Source organism: Ptychodera flava, chromosome 9 (assembly GCF_041260155.1).
Source record: "Ptychodera flava strain L36383 chromosome 9, AS_Pfla_20210202, whole genome shotgun sequence".
Lineage (NCBI taxonomy): Eukaryota > Metazoa > Hemichordata > Enteropneusta > Ptychoderidae > Ptychodera > Ptychodera flava.
Genome location: NC_091936.1, coordinates 30,771,085 through 30,789,389, shown reverse-complemented (window position 1 = coordinate 30,789,389; position 18,305 = coordinate 30,771,085). Strand labels below are relative to the sequence as shown.

General features: G+C 39.8%; 1 protein-coding gene across 2 annotated transcripts in view; it reads left to right on the top strand.

Annotated features, from left to right (window-relative positions):
• Positions 1–18,187, top strand: part of LOC139140635 (corticotropin-releasing factor receptor 2-like) — a 136,311-nt gene extending 118,124 nt beyond the window's left edge. For both annotated transcript variants that reach the window (XM_070709994.1, XM_070709993.1), the window contains 4 exons: positions 261–333; positions 673–758; positions 2,371–2,551; positions 13,926–18,187. In XM_070709994.1, coding sequence (XP_070566095.1) covers positions 261–333; positions 673–758; positions 2,371–2,551; positions 13,926–14,174 — 589 coding nt within the window. In that variant the 3' untranslated portion in view covers positions 14,175–18,187. The remainder of the gene's footprint in view (positions 1–260; positions 334–672; positions 759–2,370; positions 2,552–13,925) is intronic.
• Positions 18,188–18,305: the final 118 nt, after the last annotated feature.

The following is an 18,305-nucleotide window of genomic DNA, read 5'->3' as shown; positions in this document are numbered from 1 at the left end:
TCGTTGACCGCGCGCCCCACCAAGAGTGGCAATTGGTCAGACTTCCTAGCTAGATTACAATTATCCACGCCATAATACAATCTCTGTGTTGAGATTGCAGGAGGATGCCATATGCACTGTACACAATGGTGGCAAAGTATTCTGATGTTGTTAGTGATGTCATTCTGTGCAATGTCATCCAAAAGTACCTTCAACGCCGCAACGTATATTTATTTATTCATTTATTATTGATATGTTTCTCGGTGTTTCTATTTATTTAGGTGTTGGCTACCCCCGCAGGGCGCCAGCTGGTATGATTATATTTACCAGGGACCAATCATTATCGTGCTTTTGGTAAGTTTTGTATGGACGACAACGAACAGTATACTGAACGAATAGTATCATACATCCGTCACCATTCCTGTACACCTGGTCGAATATATATATAGCTAAAAAAACCTTTGTTCATTGAAATCATTCGGGTCCCTTGTGATACAGAATGCCGTCTGAAATTTGGAAATCTGAACTTCAGTTGCATGTTGCCAATTACGTACGCATTATACTGCATTGGAAATCAAAATCTAAAATGATCTAATTTATATCACTCAGTATGTCGTTTTCTCATTTTGCGCATGCTTGTTGATTCATAATTGTCATACTGTCAATTTATTGCAACATTTTTCAATCCTCCAGATCAATTTCATATTTCTCTTCAACATCGTGAGAATATTAATTACGAAGTTGAGGGCGTCCAACACGCTGGAGACAAAGCAGTACAGGTGAGTCAATTAACCACACGAATGAGTTCCTCTCTCTCTCTCTCTCTCTCTCTCTCTCTCTCTCTCTCTCTCTCTCTCTCTCTCTCTCTCTCTCTCTCTCTCTCTCTCTCTCTCTCTCAGAGTTCTATGTATAATTTTGTGGTAACAGATTGAGTCGCTCCACAAATGCACTTATATGCCGAAGGTCACGTTTAGATTTTAAGAAGTAGATAGAGTAGCTCCCGCTTCGTTATACTAAATCAAGGCTACGCTCAGCAATTTGAAACACTCCCAGCCAAGAAGCCAATCATCGATTTCGCTTGGAGTCAACTCAAAATGTGCGCCACCACTTATGTATGATACTATTCATGTTTGTTAGCCTGTGGATATTTTCAACATTTCTTTCGGTCGGCTAACTTTAATTCCTCCATTTATTATCTCTCAAGGCAAAGCGACAGAATCTTTGCCGATTTTTCTTGAATAATAAAGAATCACAGACTCTCATTTCTGCAGGGCACACTGTGTGCACGACATACCACGTATAAAAGCCTGGATACGTTACCAATGCCAAATTATTTAACATCAGTGTATTACGTAAAACCGTCGTTCTGAATTGAATTGGGATACTGTTGATGACGGCAAACGCGATTAGGGAAGTACATTTTCGCCATTGGAGATATAATCTGAAATTAAGCCAAATAGTGGATGGGATAACAAACTTCTCACGAGGAAAAGAAGTTGAAATATATTTTTAGTGAAATGATGACGTCAAGACTTCGTTTGCTTGGCAGTCATGTGGGTCTGGTTGCGGGGTAGAGCAAGGCCAAGTCAATTAATTCGCCTCCCTTACACGAGCAGTGATTAAATGTCCTTATGTAGTTGTTGAGATGACTGGGCGCCCTCTGCGTACGTATCGTTTCCAACTTAGTTCGCGCGGGAATAGAAAGTAGCCCCAGACATTCTCATAGGTAACTTTACTGGCACTTTTGTTAGATACCTTACCTAAATTACCCACACTTTGTCTGATATTGCCACGACTCCAACTTTATGACACTCTTGCACGACAATATTGCACGCGATAAGGCATACACTGAATTTCCAATACAATTTTGCAATAGTTTTATTCAGCGAAACACACTCTCGTAAATGGCGGCCTTCGTTCCTTCAGAGGACAATAGCTATAACTTTTGATGATATATTTGTGACTTGTTTTGGAGAAATCAGTTGAATTTTCTTCTTCTATTCACTGAAGTATTTAGCACATTTCAGAAAGTACGCATTGTTATAAGTGACCAAAAAATTAGTCGTCTGCAATAACAACGGACGATGTCGACAACTGAGTCGAACTTTGAGCTCCAGGCATTTAAACATGATATATGGAGTAGATTCAGATATTTTAATTACAGGTAGAACAAAAGTGATGGAAACAAATTAAAAGTCACTATTAATGGCTGGTTAAAATACGAAGCAGTCGTTGTGTATGTATATATATATATATATATATATATATATATATATATATTATATAATATATATATATATAATATATATATATATATATATATATATATATATATATATATATATATATATATATCCACCAATTATTTACCTACGTCATCTTCTCTTCCAGGAAAGCCGTGAAAGCCACTGTGGTTCTCCTGCCCCTCCTTGGTCTCACCTACGTCTTGTTCTTCATGAGCCCAGATAAAGACAATATCCCGGCACGTTTGGTGTTCTTGTACTTCAACGCAATCCTGCAGTCCACCCAGGGACTCTCTGTATCCGTGTTCTACGTGTTCCTCAACGGAGAAGTGAGTATGATAAGTGGCGAGCGCCCTCTCACTGTTTTAACTACACTGCTAGCGGTTGGGGGCGCTCCAGGGCAGCTGGCACCGTGACTCCTCCGCTACCGGTGATTTCTATGGAAGACCGGTCACGACATGCGACATGCGACCTGCGACTTCAAAACTGCGACCTGCGTCCCGCGAGTTTGAAACATGCGACCTGCGACTTCGGCATTTAGACCTAGGTGTAACCTGCGACTTCACAACAGCGACCTGCGTGTTTGTCAAACTGCTACCTGCGACTTCACAACTGCGACATGCGACAACAACATGTAACGTTTCATGGTGTTTTCCTCAGTATTAGATTGGAGGCGTCTTGCGTGAACTTTAATCCTTTGAGCGCCAAAGTCTATTTTTGTCCCCTTTATATAATAAACCCCTGTCAATTTTTCTCCAATTTTTGCAAAAAATTGGGAAAAACCTGTAGCCAATGAAATGTGATGTCGATTTGGTCCAAAATTATCAAAAAATTACAGAAAAATCATACAATTGGTAAAATTTTGCACTAAAATTTTGGTGGGAGAAAATTACAGCGCTCAAAGGGTAAAACGTGGTAAAACGTGGAAAGGAGATTTAACGTTCAACATCGATCAATTAATAAGCCATTGCTTTCGCTTTGGTAAATCGTTCACCAAGTCTGGCAAAACTCAATTCATGTACACACCAGTTCACTCATTTTCATCTGGAGAGATAATTTTATGACGGAAATGTTGACAGTCCGTGTTAATGCATGGAAAATAATATGCTACGTGATAGGCATTTATATGTTTATATTATAATTTCAAATTATTTTAGATATTCTTCGTCTGCCTTACCTCGCTTCTTTCCTTATGTTATCGACAAACTTTTTGATTTTTAGAAATCTCTGGTATTTATCCTCATTTCACTGTGGTATAACCATCTAGCTGTCTGTTTAATTCATCAGTTGTCCCCCCTGTATCATAACTGCGTCAGTGTCATTGCAAACATTCGAATTTTCAGTTATTGTCGTTCATTTTCTAACATTTCCAGTTTTGTTCCAATTCTCTAGTGATTGATCATCGGATGTTGCCATCTTTTCGTCTAATTTCATTTTTACTTTTCGTCAAAAAATCGAATTGATCCAACTTTTGTTCAGTTGGAAAAATAAAAATATTCTTACTGGTTAACTTCGGACTACATTTGTCTACACAAATAACATATGCAAAGTAAAGCAGTTAAAATTAATATGGAAATAACGGACGACGCGCTGACCATTAACGTTTATTTGTGGGCAAGGGCGAGAGGAAAGCCAAAAATTAACGGGCGAGGCTTGCCGAGCCCGTTAATTTGGCTTTCCTCGAGCCCGCGCCCACAAATAAACGTTAATGGTCAGCGCGGAGTCTGTTATTTCCATTATGTTATCAGCGAACCAAGAAAAACCGTCAAATATCCGAAAATTTCAGGAGGCGAACGACAGCTGGGCCACAGAAACTGAGCATTACGCGACGCACTGTCACGCGCGCTGTAAAATATTGGCGAATCCGGAGATGTTTTCAGAAAAAATATCTCCACTTGACCTACAAGTGCTCCATTTTATTTTGTGATTGATTATGATTTACGTTTGAGCTGTAAAGTTACGATACTTTGAGTTGTTTATCGTATTATTCATATTCACGGGCATATAAACAGACCATTACTGTGTATTTGTGGTCAGTCACGTGGTTCAGCTCGACCAATCAAAATGCGACAGGCAGTGCATGGTAATATAATACTGATATTGACAGAAGTGCAAACATATTTGCTAACCATGAATAGCCAGAGACCGACTCAAGTTCTTTATAGATAACGCGAGTTAAAACTGTAAAACAGGACATAATTAAACCCTCCTACAATCCTATTTTCAGTCTTTAAGCCTAATATGTACATACTATAATATGTACATATTATTTTTTGTGTGTATATAATATTTTAGATCATGTAGGCAGAAAAGTTCCAGAAACTATTAAACACTGATGTAGACGTTTAAAACCCTATTGCTATTGCATTATTTCAGATCGGTTTGCCTTTCGTAAGAAGGAAAATAAATTTGTGCTCTTCGTTTGTGGAATTCTCTACCGTCACAGCTTCATGCACTTCTATCGCTGGTTGAATTCTTTCGCTGGCCGATTTTTGCGTAGGCCAGCGGTGCGAAAATAATGCTCTGGTCGCGAGAATGCGGTAAACCGGCTGTTTTAATATAGTGCAATGGTGTCCCTCGTGTTTTTCAGGCTCGTGTTCAGAGCAATGGTGCGAACAAATCAAGACTGATATCGCAGTTTGACAAAACACGCAGGACGCAGGTCGCTGTTGTGAAGTCGCAGGTTAGGCCTACACCTTGGTCTAAATGCCGAAGTCGCAGTCGTATGTTTCAAACTCGCAGGACGCAGGTCGCAGTTTTGAAGTCGCAGGTCGCATGTCGCATGTCGTGACCGGTCTTCCATACCGGTGATTTCACATGGCAAAGTCTCGCGAATTTTCGGCTTTGTTCTCTCTCAGAAGCCAAATAAACCAAATTATGATTCATAACGATTTACAGCATATTCTTTTGCGTTACTCTCAAGTTTTGCTGCAAGCAAAGCCATCCCGTATGTCGCTTACCAGTTTCCTTTGCTCTGCCCTCTGGCAAGCAGTGTGCCTTCGGCATCATGTGAAACATTATACGACGACGACGACGACAACAACATCAACAACAAAAACAAAAACAAAAACAGTAATAATAACAACAACAACAACATCAATAACAAACATAATAATGGCAAGTCTGTCCTGCGTTGTCCACCAAAGGCGGCCATCGAAAGAAATCCAATGGACACTAAGAGCAAGCCATGAGCCCCCCTTTTTGTGAATTGGTCGTGCTCTTCGAAATATGCATTCAGTAGTAGATATAGAACATGATAGCATACCATGAAGCTCAACAATCAACAAATGCTCTTCGATGTCCTGGGGTGTTACATTCCAACTTTTCCCCACACAGAAACTGGGCAGTTTGGATTATTCATACCTATCTTAATCCTACTGTTCGTAATGTTTATGTCGTAAACACATCTATCGCACACTTTTAACACCTTTCCCGGGATCTTGAACCCGGTTGGTCAAATTGGCTGTTCTGGCCTTTTTGATCACCCCTCTTAAAATGCTTGGATAGTTGACTTAGAAAACGATTAAAATTAAAAGTGTCATTAGCAATTAAGCCAAACATCGGAAAACACAGAAAACATGGTTCATTACGCGTTCTCAGTAGGTGAAAAGTTGAGGCCCTCGATGACTGTTACTAATGGACAAAGGGTGGAGTGAAGAAAATAGTTGCAGTTGAAGAAGGACCGTGTCAGTATCTTGTCGGGTTCAACGGTTGGTCAACAAAATGGGACAGAATTGTCGATGAAAATAGCACTAGGCATAAGCCTTAAAATTCATTCGGACACCAACAAAACCAAATAGATTAAAACCACCTCAGGATTTCAACAAATATAGTCGTAAAATGTGACTACGCTACATCATGAGACACAAACAATCGCAACAACACCAATTCGAGTGGGGTGCGGGATTGCTGCACAGCTGAATAGCCCGCTAAATAGCTAGGTAGCTAATAGCTACGTTAGCAATAAGAATAGCTTATATTTAGCTGTTTGTGGCTATTGAAGCTATTATTAATTTCCACAGGACACTTTTAGCTGCTAATAAACGTAGTAGGTATTCAGCTAAAAACAAATGATTATTGTAGGGCTGGTTATAGAGCTATTCAAGCTATTAGCCGATTTTAGCCGCTAATAGCCACTCTTAGCTTACTATTAGCTGGCTACCAGCTACAAACTCCTGATGCCGAAATGGGCTGGCTATTGAGCTATTCAAGCTATTAGCCGTTTTTAGCCGCTAATAGCCACTCTTAGCTAGCTATTAGCTGGCTACCAGCTAACAACTCCCGAGGTCGGAATGGGCTGGCTCCTGAGGTCGGAATGGGCTGGCTATTGAGCTATTCAAGCTATTAGCCGTTTTTAGCCGCTAATAGCCACTCTTAGCTAGCTATTAGCTGGCTACCAGCTAACAACTCCCGCGGCCTAAATGGGCTGGCTATTGAGCTATTCAAGCTATTAGCCGTTTTTAGCCGCTATTAGCTGTTATTAGCCAGCTATTAGCTGGCTACAAGCTAAGCAGTGGACATGTCTGCTACTTATTACCAAGGAAGTTACGAGCGTGACTTTCACTTAGGTGTACAAAGAATTAGACATCTCATAAATATACTGAATAAATATTGTAGAACCAAGAACGTAGTATTGAGTTCTTTATGGAAGATATTTTTTATCATGCAAGTGTAATATTCTACTAACCACCGCACATGGCATTTTTTCTGCATTGAGAGCTGAAGAAATCACAAATTGTACGTATTGAGGATTTCATTCACTGGCATGAAAAATTTTGTTGTAAAATGAAATGATCGGGGAATCTTGCGATTTGTAGAACCAAGAAATATATTAAGTCACATGGCTGGTTGAGCGGTAGAGTAGTTATGGTCAGTTAGTCTCTGTTTGAAAAGGTTTCATGTGATTGCTTGTGTCTGGAAAAGTTTCATGTGATTAATTGTACCGACATTCACGCAGAGGCTAATCAAATACCAGTGACGGGTTTTGCATTGTCTTTTGTTCAAAGACTTATTAAATATGCATGTCAGTTTGCAGCTGAACACAAAAATTGTTTGTAGAAGACTTCCCACAACTGACAAGTACTTACATAGGAGATACACAAGCGTTAGGACGATAGGCTGTTGTTTTGGCTTGGCCTCTGTATTAAATGAAAGATGTGCGAGAATATGGGTAGAACCAAGAAAGTAATATCAAATGTTCGGTTACTTCAGAAATACCTAATTGCATTGTGCATTTCTTGTCGATCGGGGGTCTACGAAGGAAATGGTGAACGTGATAATTTTGTTCATTGTCTTTAAGTTATAAGCGAAGGGTAGAATCACGCCAAAAGATCACGCTGTACATGAGAATTGGTAATGTTTATGCCCACTTTACAAGTTTTAACAGAATACTAATCCCGGCGACAAACATGAATGACTGATTACACAGGTTCTAAATCAGACAAAGAACTGCGACCAGTAAGTTCATGTGGAAAAGCGGAAGCGCAGTTGCGAGATCACTAAGATCGGCAGTGGGAATAATTGGTGTAAATAAGAAAGATATCGACAAACAGGTGCTGCATTGCAAGAGTAATCGCATCGTAAGACATTGGAAGACTTCTCGAGTTTAAAGCAAATGTTGAAATGTAATAAAAAGTCAGAAAATACACGTACGAATTGTATGTCACCTCATTCGGCGTGTTAATGATGAGAGTATCAGTTTCCAGGCAAGGCAATAATTAATACGGGAAAACATGACAGTGATTTTGCATGAATATGATCGATAAGAAAATAGCTGATAGCCAGCTAATAGCCAGCTAACATTGGCTAATAGCGGCTAAAAACGGCTATTAGCTTGAATAGCTGAATAGCCAAGGATTTTGGTATCATAGCAGAATAGCTGAATAGCTGCTCAACAACCCCGAAGCAGCTATTAAGTTTCCGTCATTAGGTCCCAAACATAATAGCTGAATAGCCGCTAATTATCCCTTGAGTCATTGCTGTAAACCCTCTTAGCTGAATAGCTGCTAAATATGTCAAAGCTGGCTATTTTGGCTATCCAGCAATCCCGCACCTTTATGACCAATTCAAAGAAAAGTCAAATTGGACTCCACGAACAGCAAAAAATACAAAAACCTGAAAGCTATCTGAAGCTGCTAAACTCGCACTTCTAGAGATACCCTTTCAAACAAGGAAACAAAACATGTCGCGTGCCCAAAGAATCGCGATAAACCATAGGGGAAAGAAATCAGTCCCCTTGGGTGGGGAGGGAGTTTTTTTTGTGCAACGGTTTACCTTATTTATTTTATTAATTTTGACTGTGATATTTCAAATAAAGTTCAAGTCCAAACCGTCTGACTGCTTTCTTTATTACTACAAGTAATTTTATTAATTTTGACTGTGGTATTTCAAATACAGATTTCGACTCCACACCGTCTGACTGCTTATATATTACCGACAAGTCCTTATCTCCTCTCCAACTTGTGTATACGCCACTGTAATTGCTCCGAAAACATTGCCAACTTGCTAATCCGCTGTCGGTATCAGCATAGGCGACCCAATAGGTTCTGAGTTAAGTTTTTCACACTGTTTTCTCTATCATTTTCTCTTTTCTTCATGCTCTGAATGATCGGAATAAATAAAATAAATGGTTTATATAACCTAACCTAGCCTCTGTGACTCTTTATTTATTTACACTCCATTACAAGGACGTATATCTCTCATACACACATGCTGTAATTAATTAGTCAACACAACTAATTGTGTTAATCCGTGGACTTATCAGGGATTTTACGGGTTGGTCAACATCGCGAAAGATATGAATGGTTACTAAAACGGGAAGGTAAGAAGCTCTCCTGAAATGTGTCCAGAAATTACCAAATTGCGGCCAGTCATGACCATTTATCCAAAATCTACTGCAGCCAATGTATTTCGATGGCCGAGGAGAGCCAGCTACTCTTATTTCAAACGTTTAAATGGTCGCGAACAGTGCAAACCCTGCCAGTGCCTTGCCTGCAGTTCATGGCATGAGGACGTCCGTAAAGCAGGAAGTCGGAAGTTGAAACCTTTGACCTTTACGTTGTTTATATGTGGGCAAACTTGTAAACATATTTCCCAGGGACAAGTCTGATTTTGACGAGGGTCAAAGTTCGTGTGGTAAGCGTGGTTCTCTCAATAGGGTGGCTAAGGTTTTGTCTGCCCGCCGTCCGTGGGTGTACGGACGGTGGTCTGCCTTTCAGTTTAGCTGTGCGTTCTCGATAATTTTGCTGTATTTTTTCTCACAAACATTGGAAATTCGTTTAAGTTTTAAGAAACATTAATTTTTATATGAGGAATATTCTAGCTCGTATCCTCGAATTAAATCAGCCGATTTTCTTTGATACAGTTTTTTATATGGTTTGGAGAACTCTTTGGGGCGGCGTCAGATAACAAGTGGAATGAGACAACAACATTTCGTTCATGTAAGGAAATCATATAGCAAGTACTTCTTGCGCTGGTGCAAACTCTACGAAATATTATGATATCAAAGATGTTTTCCATGATAGTTTACAAGGTTTCTTGTCTAAATTCGCGGAAATCATCAAGAATATCTAAAAAATAATACACGTAATTATGACTACATTTTGTATGTGTAGAGGTGTTGTTTGCCGTTCCGAACGTATATGTTCTACACGTACGCGACGTATGGTTATCACCATGGAGGTAGTCTCTACTACCTCCATGTATCACTGATCAGCTGATGCATGATGGAACGTAATTACGTGTAACTAAACTTCTCCATAACGATATGTTACCGGCAGACATGGAGATAATAGCGAGTGAATAGAAATGACGGTGACTGGTTTAAAAAATTCACAGTGCTGGTAAAAATTCTCACAGGCTTCTTAACGTAGTGGCCGACATCATCGGTGATGTCAGTTTGTGTTTCGATGTTGCGAGGTCACCGCTCAGGTGACTTTAGTGACGGGCTGCTCTGAGCCTCGTCAATTCCTTGTACGCCAGAAAAAGAACGGTCTGCGAGTAGTCATGTCGGAAAAAGCAGGAAAAACTGCGATAGTTTGGTGATTTTTGAGCGGATTTCTGGTAGTGGTAGGCCCCTAATAACCATGTTGTCGATGAGTGATGGCAATTTGGTTGGAAAATTTTCGAAATATCGACAAACAAAGTTGCGACAAGCGTGCATGCTGTCGGGCAGAACATGGACGTTCCCATGGCTGTGGTGGTGACGTTAAAGTCAAAACCAGCCGTAAAAGGCAGAAATCCCGTCCGAAAACACCACAGCTATGGACCCAAAGCTAGCCTAACAGTACAAACGAAGTTTTATAGCCCGTGCGCCGCTTCTTTCGGGAATTTTGCTAACAGCATAAGGCACGATTGAAAATCGATGAATTCCTTAGACTAGTAGCGACCACTTTAACGTCAAAGGCCTATTGCTGGTACGTACTTTGAGACAGAAAATAACGATATGTTAGCGGTAGACATGGAGTTAATAGCGAGTGCAGAGAAGTGAAGGTGACTGGTTTAAAAAATTCACAGTGCTGGCCAAAATTCTCCAGTGTGTGCTCCTGCTAATGTGTCACCATTGTGCCTTGAATCACGACGCGGTTTGTAAATTATACTCGGTATATACACTCGCAGAAAACGACGACGTGAAGCATACATCTATATAATTTTGTTGAAAAACTCATGAAATGGCAACTCCGGCGATCTTTTTCTGCTTGGTCGGTCGATACTTTCTGGGTGGCATTTGTTACATGGAGCAGGACCATGTCTGCTTAGTTATGTTAGAATTTGGCGCTTGGCAACGAAAAGCATGCGCGTTTCCAGCGTTCCTTTCGATCTAACTTCCCGTTTATTTTTGAATAATGAGCAGTGTTTGTTTGCGCATATCATGAATATATAAGCGTCCACTAGGTTTACGGACGTCCTCGGGACATGTTTCCCAATCTTCATACCTTCCCCTTTTTCATTAACATCACTATCTTTCCGATGTTGACCAACCTCTGATAAGTCCACGGATTAGCATAATTAGTTGTGTTGACTAATTAATTACAGCATGTGTGTATGAGAGATATACGCCCTTGTAATGGAGTGTAAAATAAATAAAGAGTCACAGAGGCTAGGTTAGGTTATATAAACCATTTATTTTATTTATCCGATCATTCAGAGCATGAAGAAAGAAGAGAAAATGATAGAGAAAACAGTGTGAAAAACTCAGAACCTATTGGGTCGCCTGTGGTATCAGCGGATTAAGTGATTGAGTCAACACCACAGCCGTCCCACACGCATTTAACTACGTGTGGGACGGCTGTGGTGTTGACTTAATAAGCTAATCCGCTGATACGCTCAGTCATTAACAAGTTGGCAATGTTTGCGCAGCAATTAGAGTGGTATGTGCACTGGTTGAAGAGGAGATAAGGAAGTGGAAACACAGTCAGACAGTTTGGAGTCGAAAGCTTTATTTGAAATATCACAGTCAAAATTAATAAAATCAAATATTAAAGGTAAACCGTTGCACAAAGAAAACCTCCTCCCCACCCCAGGGGACTTTCATCTGCCCCCTGTGGATAAACCAGCTTGCAAACAGTAGACAAATTACCATAAAACCCTTCGACAAGGGTCGGGTTTTCGTCTTGGTCAACACAAAAGATTACGTACACGAATGCGAAAGGCAATTACGCAACACTAAGTATTATACACAACTAGCCAGTGACGACACAGAACAAACAGTAAACAAAGTACACGAACTATTAAACAAAATGTACGAGAAGAAACACATCGATCATGATACTTTTGAGTATCTTGATCCAGAAATATAAAATCCGTACCCCGCAGTGGTACTTATTGCCTAAAAATTCACAAACCTCGGCAAAAATCTGAAAGACACACTAATCAAAACAAAATTTACTGAAGTAAAGAAACATAGAACAAACAAACTGAACCACTAAACGGACTCACAACAAGACCCGAACATTAATATACTTGCCTCGCTACTCGAAGAGCAAGACCACTAAAATTCATTAAAATAATTTTTCACAAACACAAACTAAGGAAAGAATCTACACTGCGACTGATGAGAAACCACACTCGGGTTTCGAAACGCAAGCGTCAAAGGGCCACTCCATCAACTCTGTAACACAATAGGTCGGGCTGCGTCTCGCCATTAGCTTTCCCCACACAAACAATACATTACCGTACACACTAATCCAAACTTCCCTACAAATATCCGAGGCAAAACAAACATTTTTTGTCAACACAAACAATCGGATAAGAATGTAGGAACACAGTTTTGAAACGAATCAAACACAAACTCGACACAAAAACATTTTGGATAGTTAGGTGGGGAGCCTCTTTCACATTTTTTACATACATAGAATGTATTTTCAAAGAGGAGACTCGCAGTCCAGTTGCTGTGATGTACTTTAAGAAAATTAAGACGTTTACAGGAAAATTCAGTTTAGGCTACCCTCGGCTTTTCCAGTGACCGCGAGTTACTGGTAGTGGTAGCCTGCGGTAATTTATGCACTCAAATACGATCACGGACGTACCACGCACGTACAAATACTTCGATAGTAAGCTTACGATGTTGTGTGGGCCGCTGTGTGCATGTTTCATTCACAGCGCTACCGACGAACATATCACTGCACACGGGTACGAGCTTTAATAGGCGGCTTCAAATTGTCCCTTTCGAATGAACGTTAGTGTTGTATTTGTAGTGACATGTGTGGAACCAACTAATTTGTCATGCTTTGTAAAGAGTAAGTGACATGTGTGGAACCAACAAATTTGTCCGCATGCTTTGCAAAGAGAAATTTTAATTCATTGCTCTCGTGTGGGGGTTCTCAACCTGATGTAATCGCAAATCCTCAGATTTCCATCTGATATAAGTACGTACGTACACAAGAAAAGTAAACTCATGAATTTTAATAGACGGGGTGGCTAAGACCAATTTCATTCAAGATTGGTCACAGCCACCCCGTCTAAGTCTGTGTGGGAAAAGTTGTCATGTAGGGTTGAATATACGATGGAACATTGTTAGCATAATGTATACGTAGATCACACCTCTACTTCATTTGCGTTTCCTTTGATAAACTGCTAACTAGTTCCGGTCGTTTATATATTCAACGCCGACTTTTCGTCCACTAGTTGCAATTCCCGTAGTCGTCAAATACGGAAGATGTAGTATATCTTCTAAATGGAGTTTTCTTGTCGATTATCGATATGGTGTGAACGTTCTCTCCCTATGGTCATGCAACTATACGAGTGCTTAACTGATATATCAAGTAGCGGTATTTTAACCCGCTTCCAAGGGTCTTTGAAAAATGCCCAATTTCCGTATTTTCAATCCCGACATTGGTGTCTGCTTTCAAGTCGGAAGTAGAATTCGTCACAGGAAGTATACAGTTCTCCCTAGCAACTTTGGTATAGGTATATAGGGCTATATATTTCTGTTCCCCTCTTGACATAGACCATTTTCTTCATATCCTCCCCTTGATAGGAAAGACGGAAGAAAACTCGACCCATAATAAACTTTGGTAGATTTAAACATTATCCTAGGGGGTATATTGTATTTATTCACCATTGAAGGCACTCTCAGCAAAGCATTGATTTCCATCATAAGGAGAATACGGTCCGGTGTTAGGTATTCAAAGTTTGAAGTAAAACAAAATAATGGAAGAACCTTACTTCTAAATGTTGATTCATTTTTTGTCTATTACTCGCCAGGTAAAGTCCGTTATGCGGCGACACTTCACCCGTTGGAGAGACAGCCACTCGCTGGCACGGAGCCGAAACTCCAGAAACCAGTCGATCGTCAGCTCGGCATCGAGGCAGGGACTCACTCTGAACATCACCCTTAACATATTCAGAGACTCCAAGAGGAAGTACTCGAAGGAATCCAGGACGGAGATCGAAGTGGTCTCGCAGATGAACAGCAACGGTACCCCGAATGGAGTGGAGCCGACGCACGTCTAGAAGGAGCGCCCCGAGGGGAGTGTGGAGGAAAATTTTGCCGTTGACATTCGCCGGAGTTCGGCACAAAACTTCCGTTCGCCGAAAGCCTTATCATCGCTCTTGGAAAAAAGTGTAACCGTTCGAGCGAACCATGTGAAGTGACTTGACCGTATTTTCTTTGGGAAAGTGATCGGACTCTCTGCTTCAGGAGACCACTTTTGTCGCCATACCCGTGGACAGTTCTCATCCCTGTTTGCTTGGTTTATCTTCCCTCCACGGCGATGGGCGTACAACTTCACAATCAAACTGCTCAATGATTTAATGATCTCGGCTATCGTCGATTATGATCGACATAAAGGGCGACCTCTAGAGACATCCATCCCTACGTCAGTACCATATCGAATAATCGTTATAAATACATACTGGTAACGAGAGTACAATAGCGAATATTAGCAACTTTAAGCGTGTGCATTGATGCATCGACGACATAAAAAATCGAACGAAAACCTTCTGTACATAGCGGCGGGATACTAAAAGTAGAACCTAATCGCATTGACCTTATACTGTCAAACTTCAAAGCAGTTGCGGATGTGTAGTACTCGTCGAAAAAAGCCACGGTGACCGACTCTTCAACAACTTTAATATGTACGATCTAGGGCTAAAAATATGTATGGTTTCAAAAATGGAAGCTTGCGTGGCACTGGGGAAATCTGATTCCAGAAGAAATGGTGGAGATTTAAATGACTAGAATAATCTGCAGGTGACATCGGCATGGAAAAATTGTACAGAGAGGGATGAAGATACATATCAACCTGTTTATTTTTTCGAAAAGACAAGAAAAAGAGATGGTCTTTTTAATCACATGATGTAGACTGCATGTAAATTATGGAACCTCGAATTCGTGTATAGTGACGTCATATGTTACTTTTGGGTACGAGCATGCGCCCTATATGCATACTTTAGCTGCTGTGGCTTTTTATTTCTTCGGTAAGCTTATTGCAACACTTCAGAGACTCACAAATTTCATAAAGTCGCAATTCTGGTGGGTACGCAATGATAACTGCTTCAAACATGCGCAGTTGTCTCTGAGATTGTGATGAGTTTAAGTTCATATTCCCTTTGAAGTAGAATCTGTCGTCATGGACGATGTGACGTAGCAAAGAGAAATGAAGTATATTTCTGTTCTTCGCCCGAAAAGTACTTTATTATTTCAGCAAAGGTCATCAAAATCTCCATGTAAGTTAACTTTAGGCGCAGTCGTATTTCGGCTGTTATCCATGTAAGGTGATAGGGTGTCCCTCTTTGCTATGCGACACGCACTACGCAGTTTGCCACAATTTCTCGCTTGCGTTGAGGAATACATGCACGCGCGCGCACAATGTCCACGCCACCAGTGAATTCCCCGTACCGACGCCCGCTGGATGCCATACGCAAAGACGTTAACATTACAAACGTGACTAGATATGTAAATATATGATTTATTTCTTGTACGTTGCTTTCGAGTGTTAACCATGAAGTGCAGCTGAATGTTCAAGTTTTATTCTGGGGTGTCGTTATGTAGACATGAGGTTGGTGTACTTTAACTTTTTAACAAAAAAATCACCGAGCTCAACTAATTAGTCAATCTTAATCAGACACTGATATGATAGCATTTGAACACATTGTATATACAGTATCTTTAATACGGCATAGCTAAATATTCGTCATATATCCTATGTTTTTTCAAAGACATTAAAGATTGTACATAGCGATGCCGATGGCATCAGAAACCATTGAGAGGTTGCTTGTATTTCCACAAATCGCCGAGTCGATACAGTGTCTTCAACAACGGAAGCAAAGAGCGCTTTGAAGTTACATGTGATATGATCGTATCTTGTGATTATTTTTTGAAAGACAAAACTTTGTTTTCATTAACAAGCGTACGATTTCTCATATCATTTCTTTCAAATTTAGCCGTGTGTTTGTTCTCTCTGCAAATGCACATCGGACTGTTTCCGATTGTGTTTCAATGGTGGTTACCTCGTTACGCTTAAAGGTATACGATGAAGGATTTTCATTTCCAAGAATCAAAATAGCGCCTTCAACGACCGCACATATAGCTTTAAAGGTCAATTATAATCTTAGTACCAACTGAAAAAAGAAAAACTTGAATACAAATAGTAAAATTGGAAGAAAGTATAAAAAACTGCTTTCGTTACCATATTCATGTGGAAATGCCGAGCCTTTCTAAGTGTGTTCATATTCTTTCTATAATCACATCGCCACTTATTAAGCGCAATTATAATTTTATCGTCTTTATGATGTGAACATAATGTTTAATGGAACCATTTTCAGAGGGTCAAGTCTCGGAAACATGTGTGCATAAGAGCAGAACAACAACAACACGATTGGAACTAATTTGGGATAATTGGATATTCATATTTTTCAAAGTTCTCAAAAGTGTTAGGTGCCCTATAGCTGAATGTTCCAAAATTACAAATTACTCATAAAACAAGAGTTTAACTTAAAAAGAAAAGCAGATGAGATTACATTAATTTGCAGATTAAATCGACATTACTTCACCATGAATTATCCAAAATTAGTTCCAATCGTGTTCAATGTGAAAAGCCAGAGACAATGATGTAGTTCGTTTGCAGTCTCGCGAATTTGCAAGAAGGGAGCTACAGAAGTATATAGAATAGCACGATACATTTTTTGGGAACATTGAACATTATTTTACCGATGGTTCTTTATCTGCACCAAAATGCCAGCGTGTATCAACTATATGACTATCCGAACGACGGTGATTGAGTCCTCGCTGAACTCGAGCCTAGTTTTCGAATAGATTACAGGAACCCTTAACTTGTCCTTCATACAGAAAGGCGCCATTGCATACTATGAAGAAAATGTTACTAGTGCTTTTCTGGACGCAATTGCATATAGATAGCTTGTCTTGAAATGGTCATATTTTGAAATGCTGTTGTAAACTTTTGGTTTTAGTAAATGTTCAAGCGTTTCATTTCTCGTTTGTAAATTCATTTTCTTGACGCTACTTATCTTTCAGTGATAAAAACATAAAAAAAACCAAATGTTGGATAAAAATCTAGTGGCTCGACACCTTAAGCAAGATTGATAATTGTCACTTAGTTATGCCACATCAAACAAAAAAATATTATTAGCTTTTCAGTTAAGTTTGTGCAGCAAATAAAAGTTCGTCTATATGTCTGTACTTAATCACACACACTCTCATGTTATTACATACATAGCTCTTAATCTATCCAAAGCAGAGTTTTCTCTCTGAGGGCCTATAATTGAAAGGGGTAGTAGCGATATCACGTATCCAAAAGAGGAATCTACAAGAATCATACACCAAAGAATCAACGATAGGATGTTTTACCAAAGCCAGCTGATGTAGGCGTTTAGACATTAAATTTGGATGAAAAGTGTGGTCTTCTTCAGAGGACACATTTGTCCGACATTATCCATTTTTTTGTAAATACTCGTAGTATCCAGAGGAACGTGCTGTATACTTTCCCGGCTTGAACCATTTTACAGCCTGTACAATCTATTCAATATTTCGCTGCCGGCGTATTGCTCTCCTATTTTAAGTTGTTCCCCAAGGGTGTTCTCACTTTTACCGCGAAGAAAGGTTTAAAGGAACTTATGCTTTACAGATTTAGAAAGTATGGAAGTATCAGTAAAATGTTGCTTATATGAGATCCTGTTATGACTTTCTGTTTTCGTGTATAAAGCTTCTGTTGATTGCTCTCATATTGCAAGCAATGCTACAGCACAAACCCTCTACTAGTAGACACTTTTCACCCAGGAAATGCTTTTCATAGCTGTCTTGAACGACGGCGATACCAGAACAGCTGTAACTTACAAGAGACAAGATGAGAGAATATCCCTTCACTATAGAATGTAATTAGTGAACTATATTTGAGTATATAAAGAGATTATGTATATTCTGGGTTTTTTTTCCTTGGTTATTCGGTGTCGCATGTAATATATATATCGTTTTAATCAGGACATTAAAGTGTTTATTTGAACCTGTACTTATATTGAAGCATGTGGCGTCTTTTGTACGACGAAAAACGGGACACTGTTCTCCCGATTTGTTACTTATATGATCACGACGACCTTTCCAATGTCTATACCTTGTACCCTTCTTTG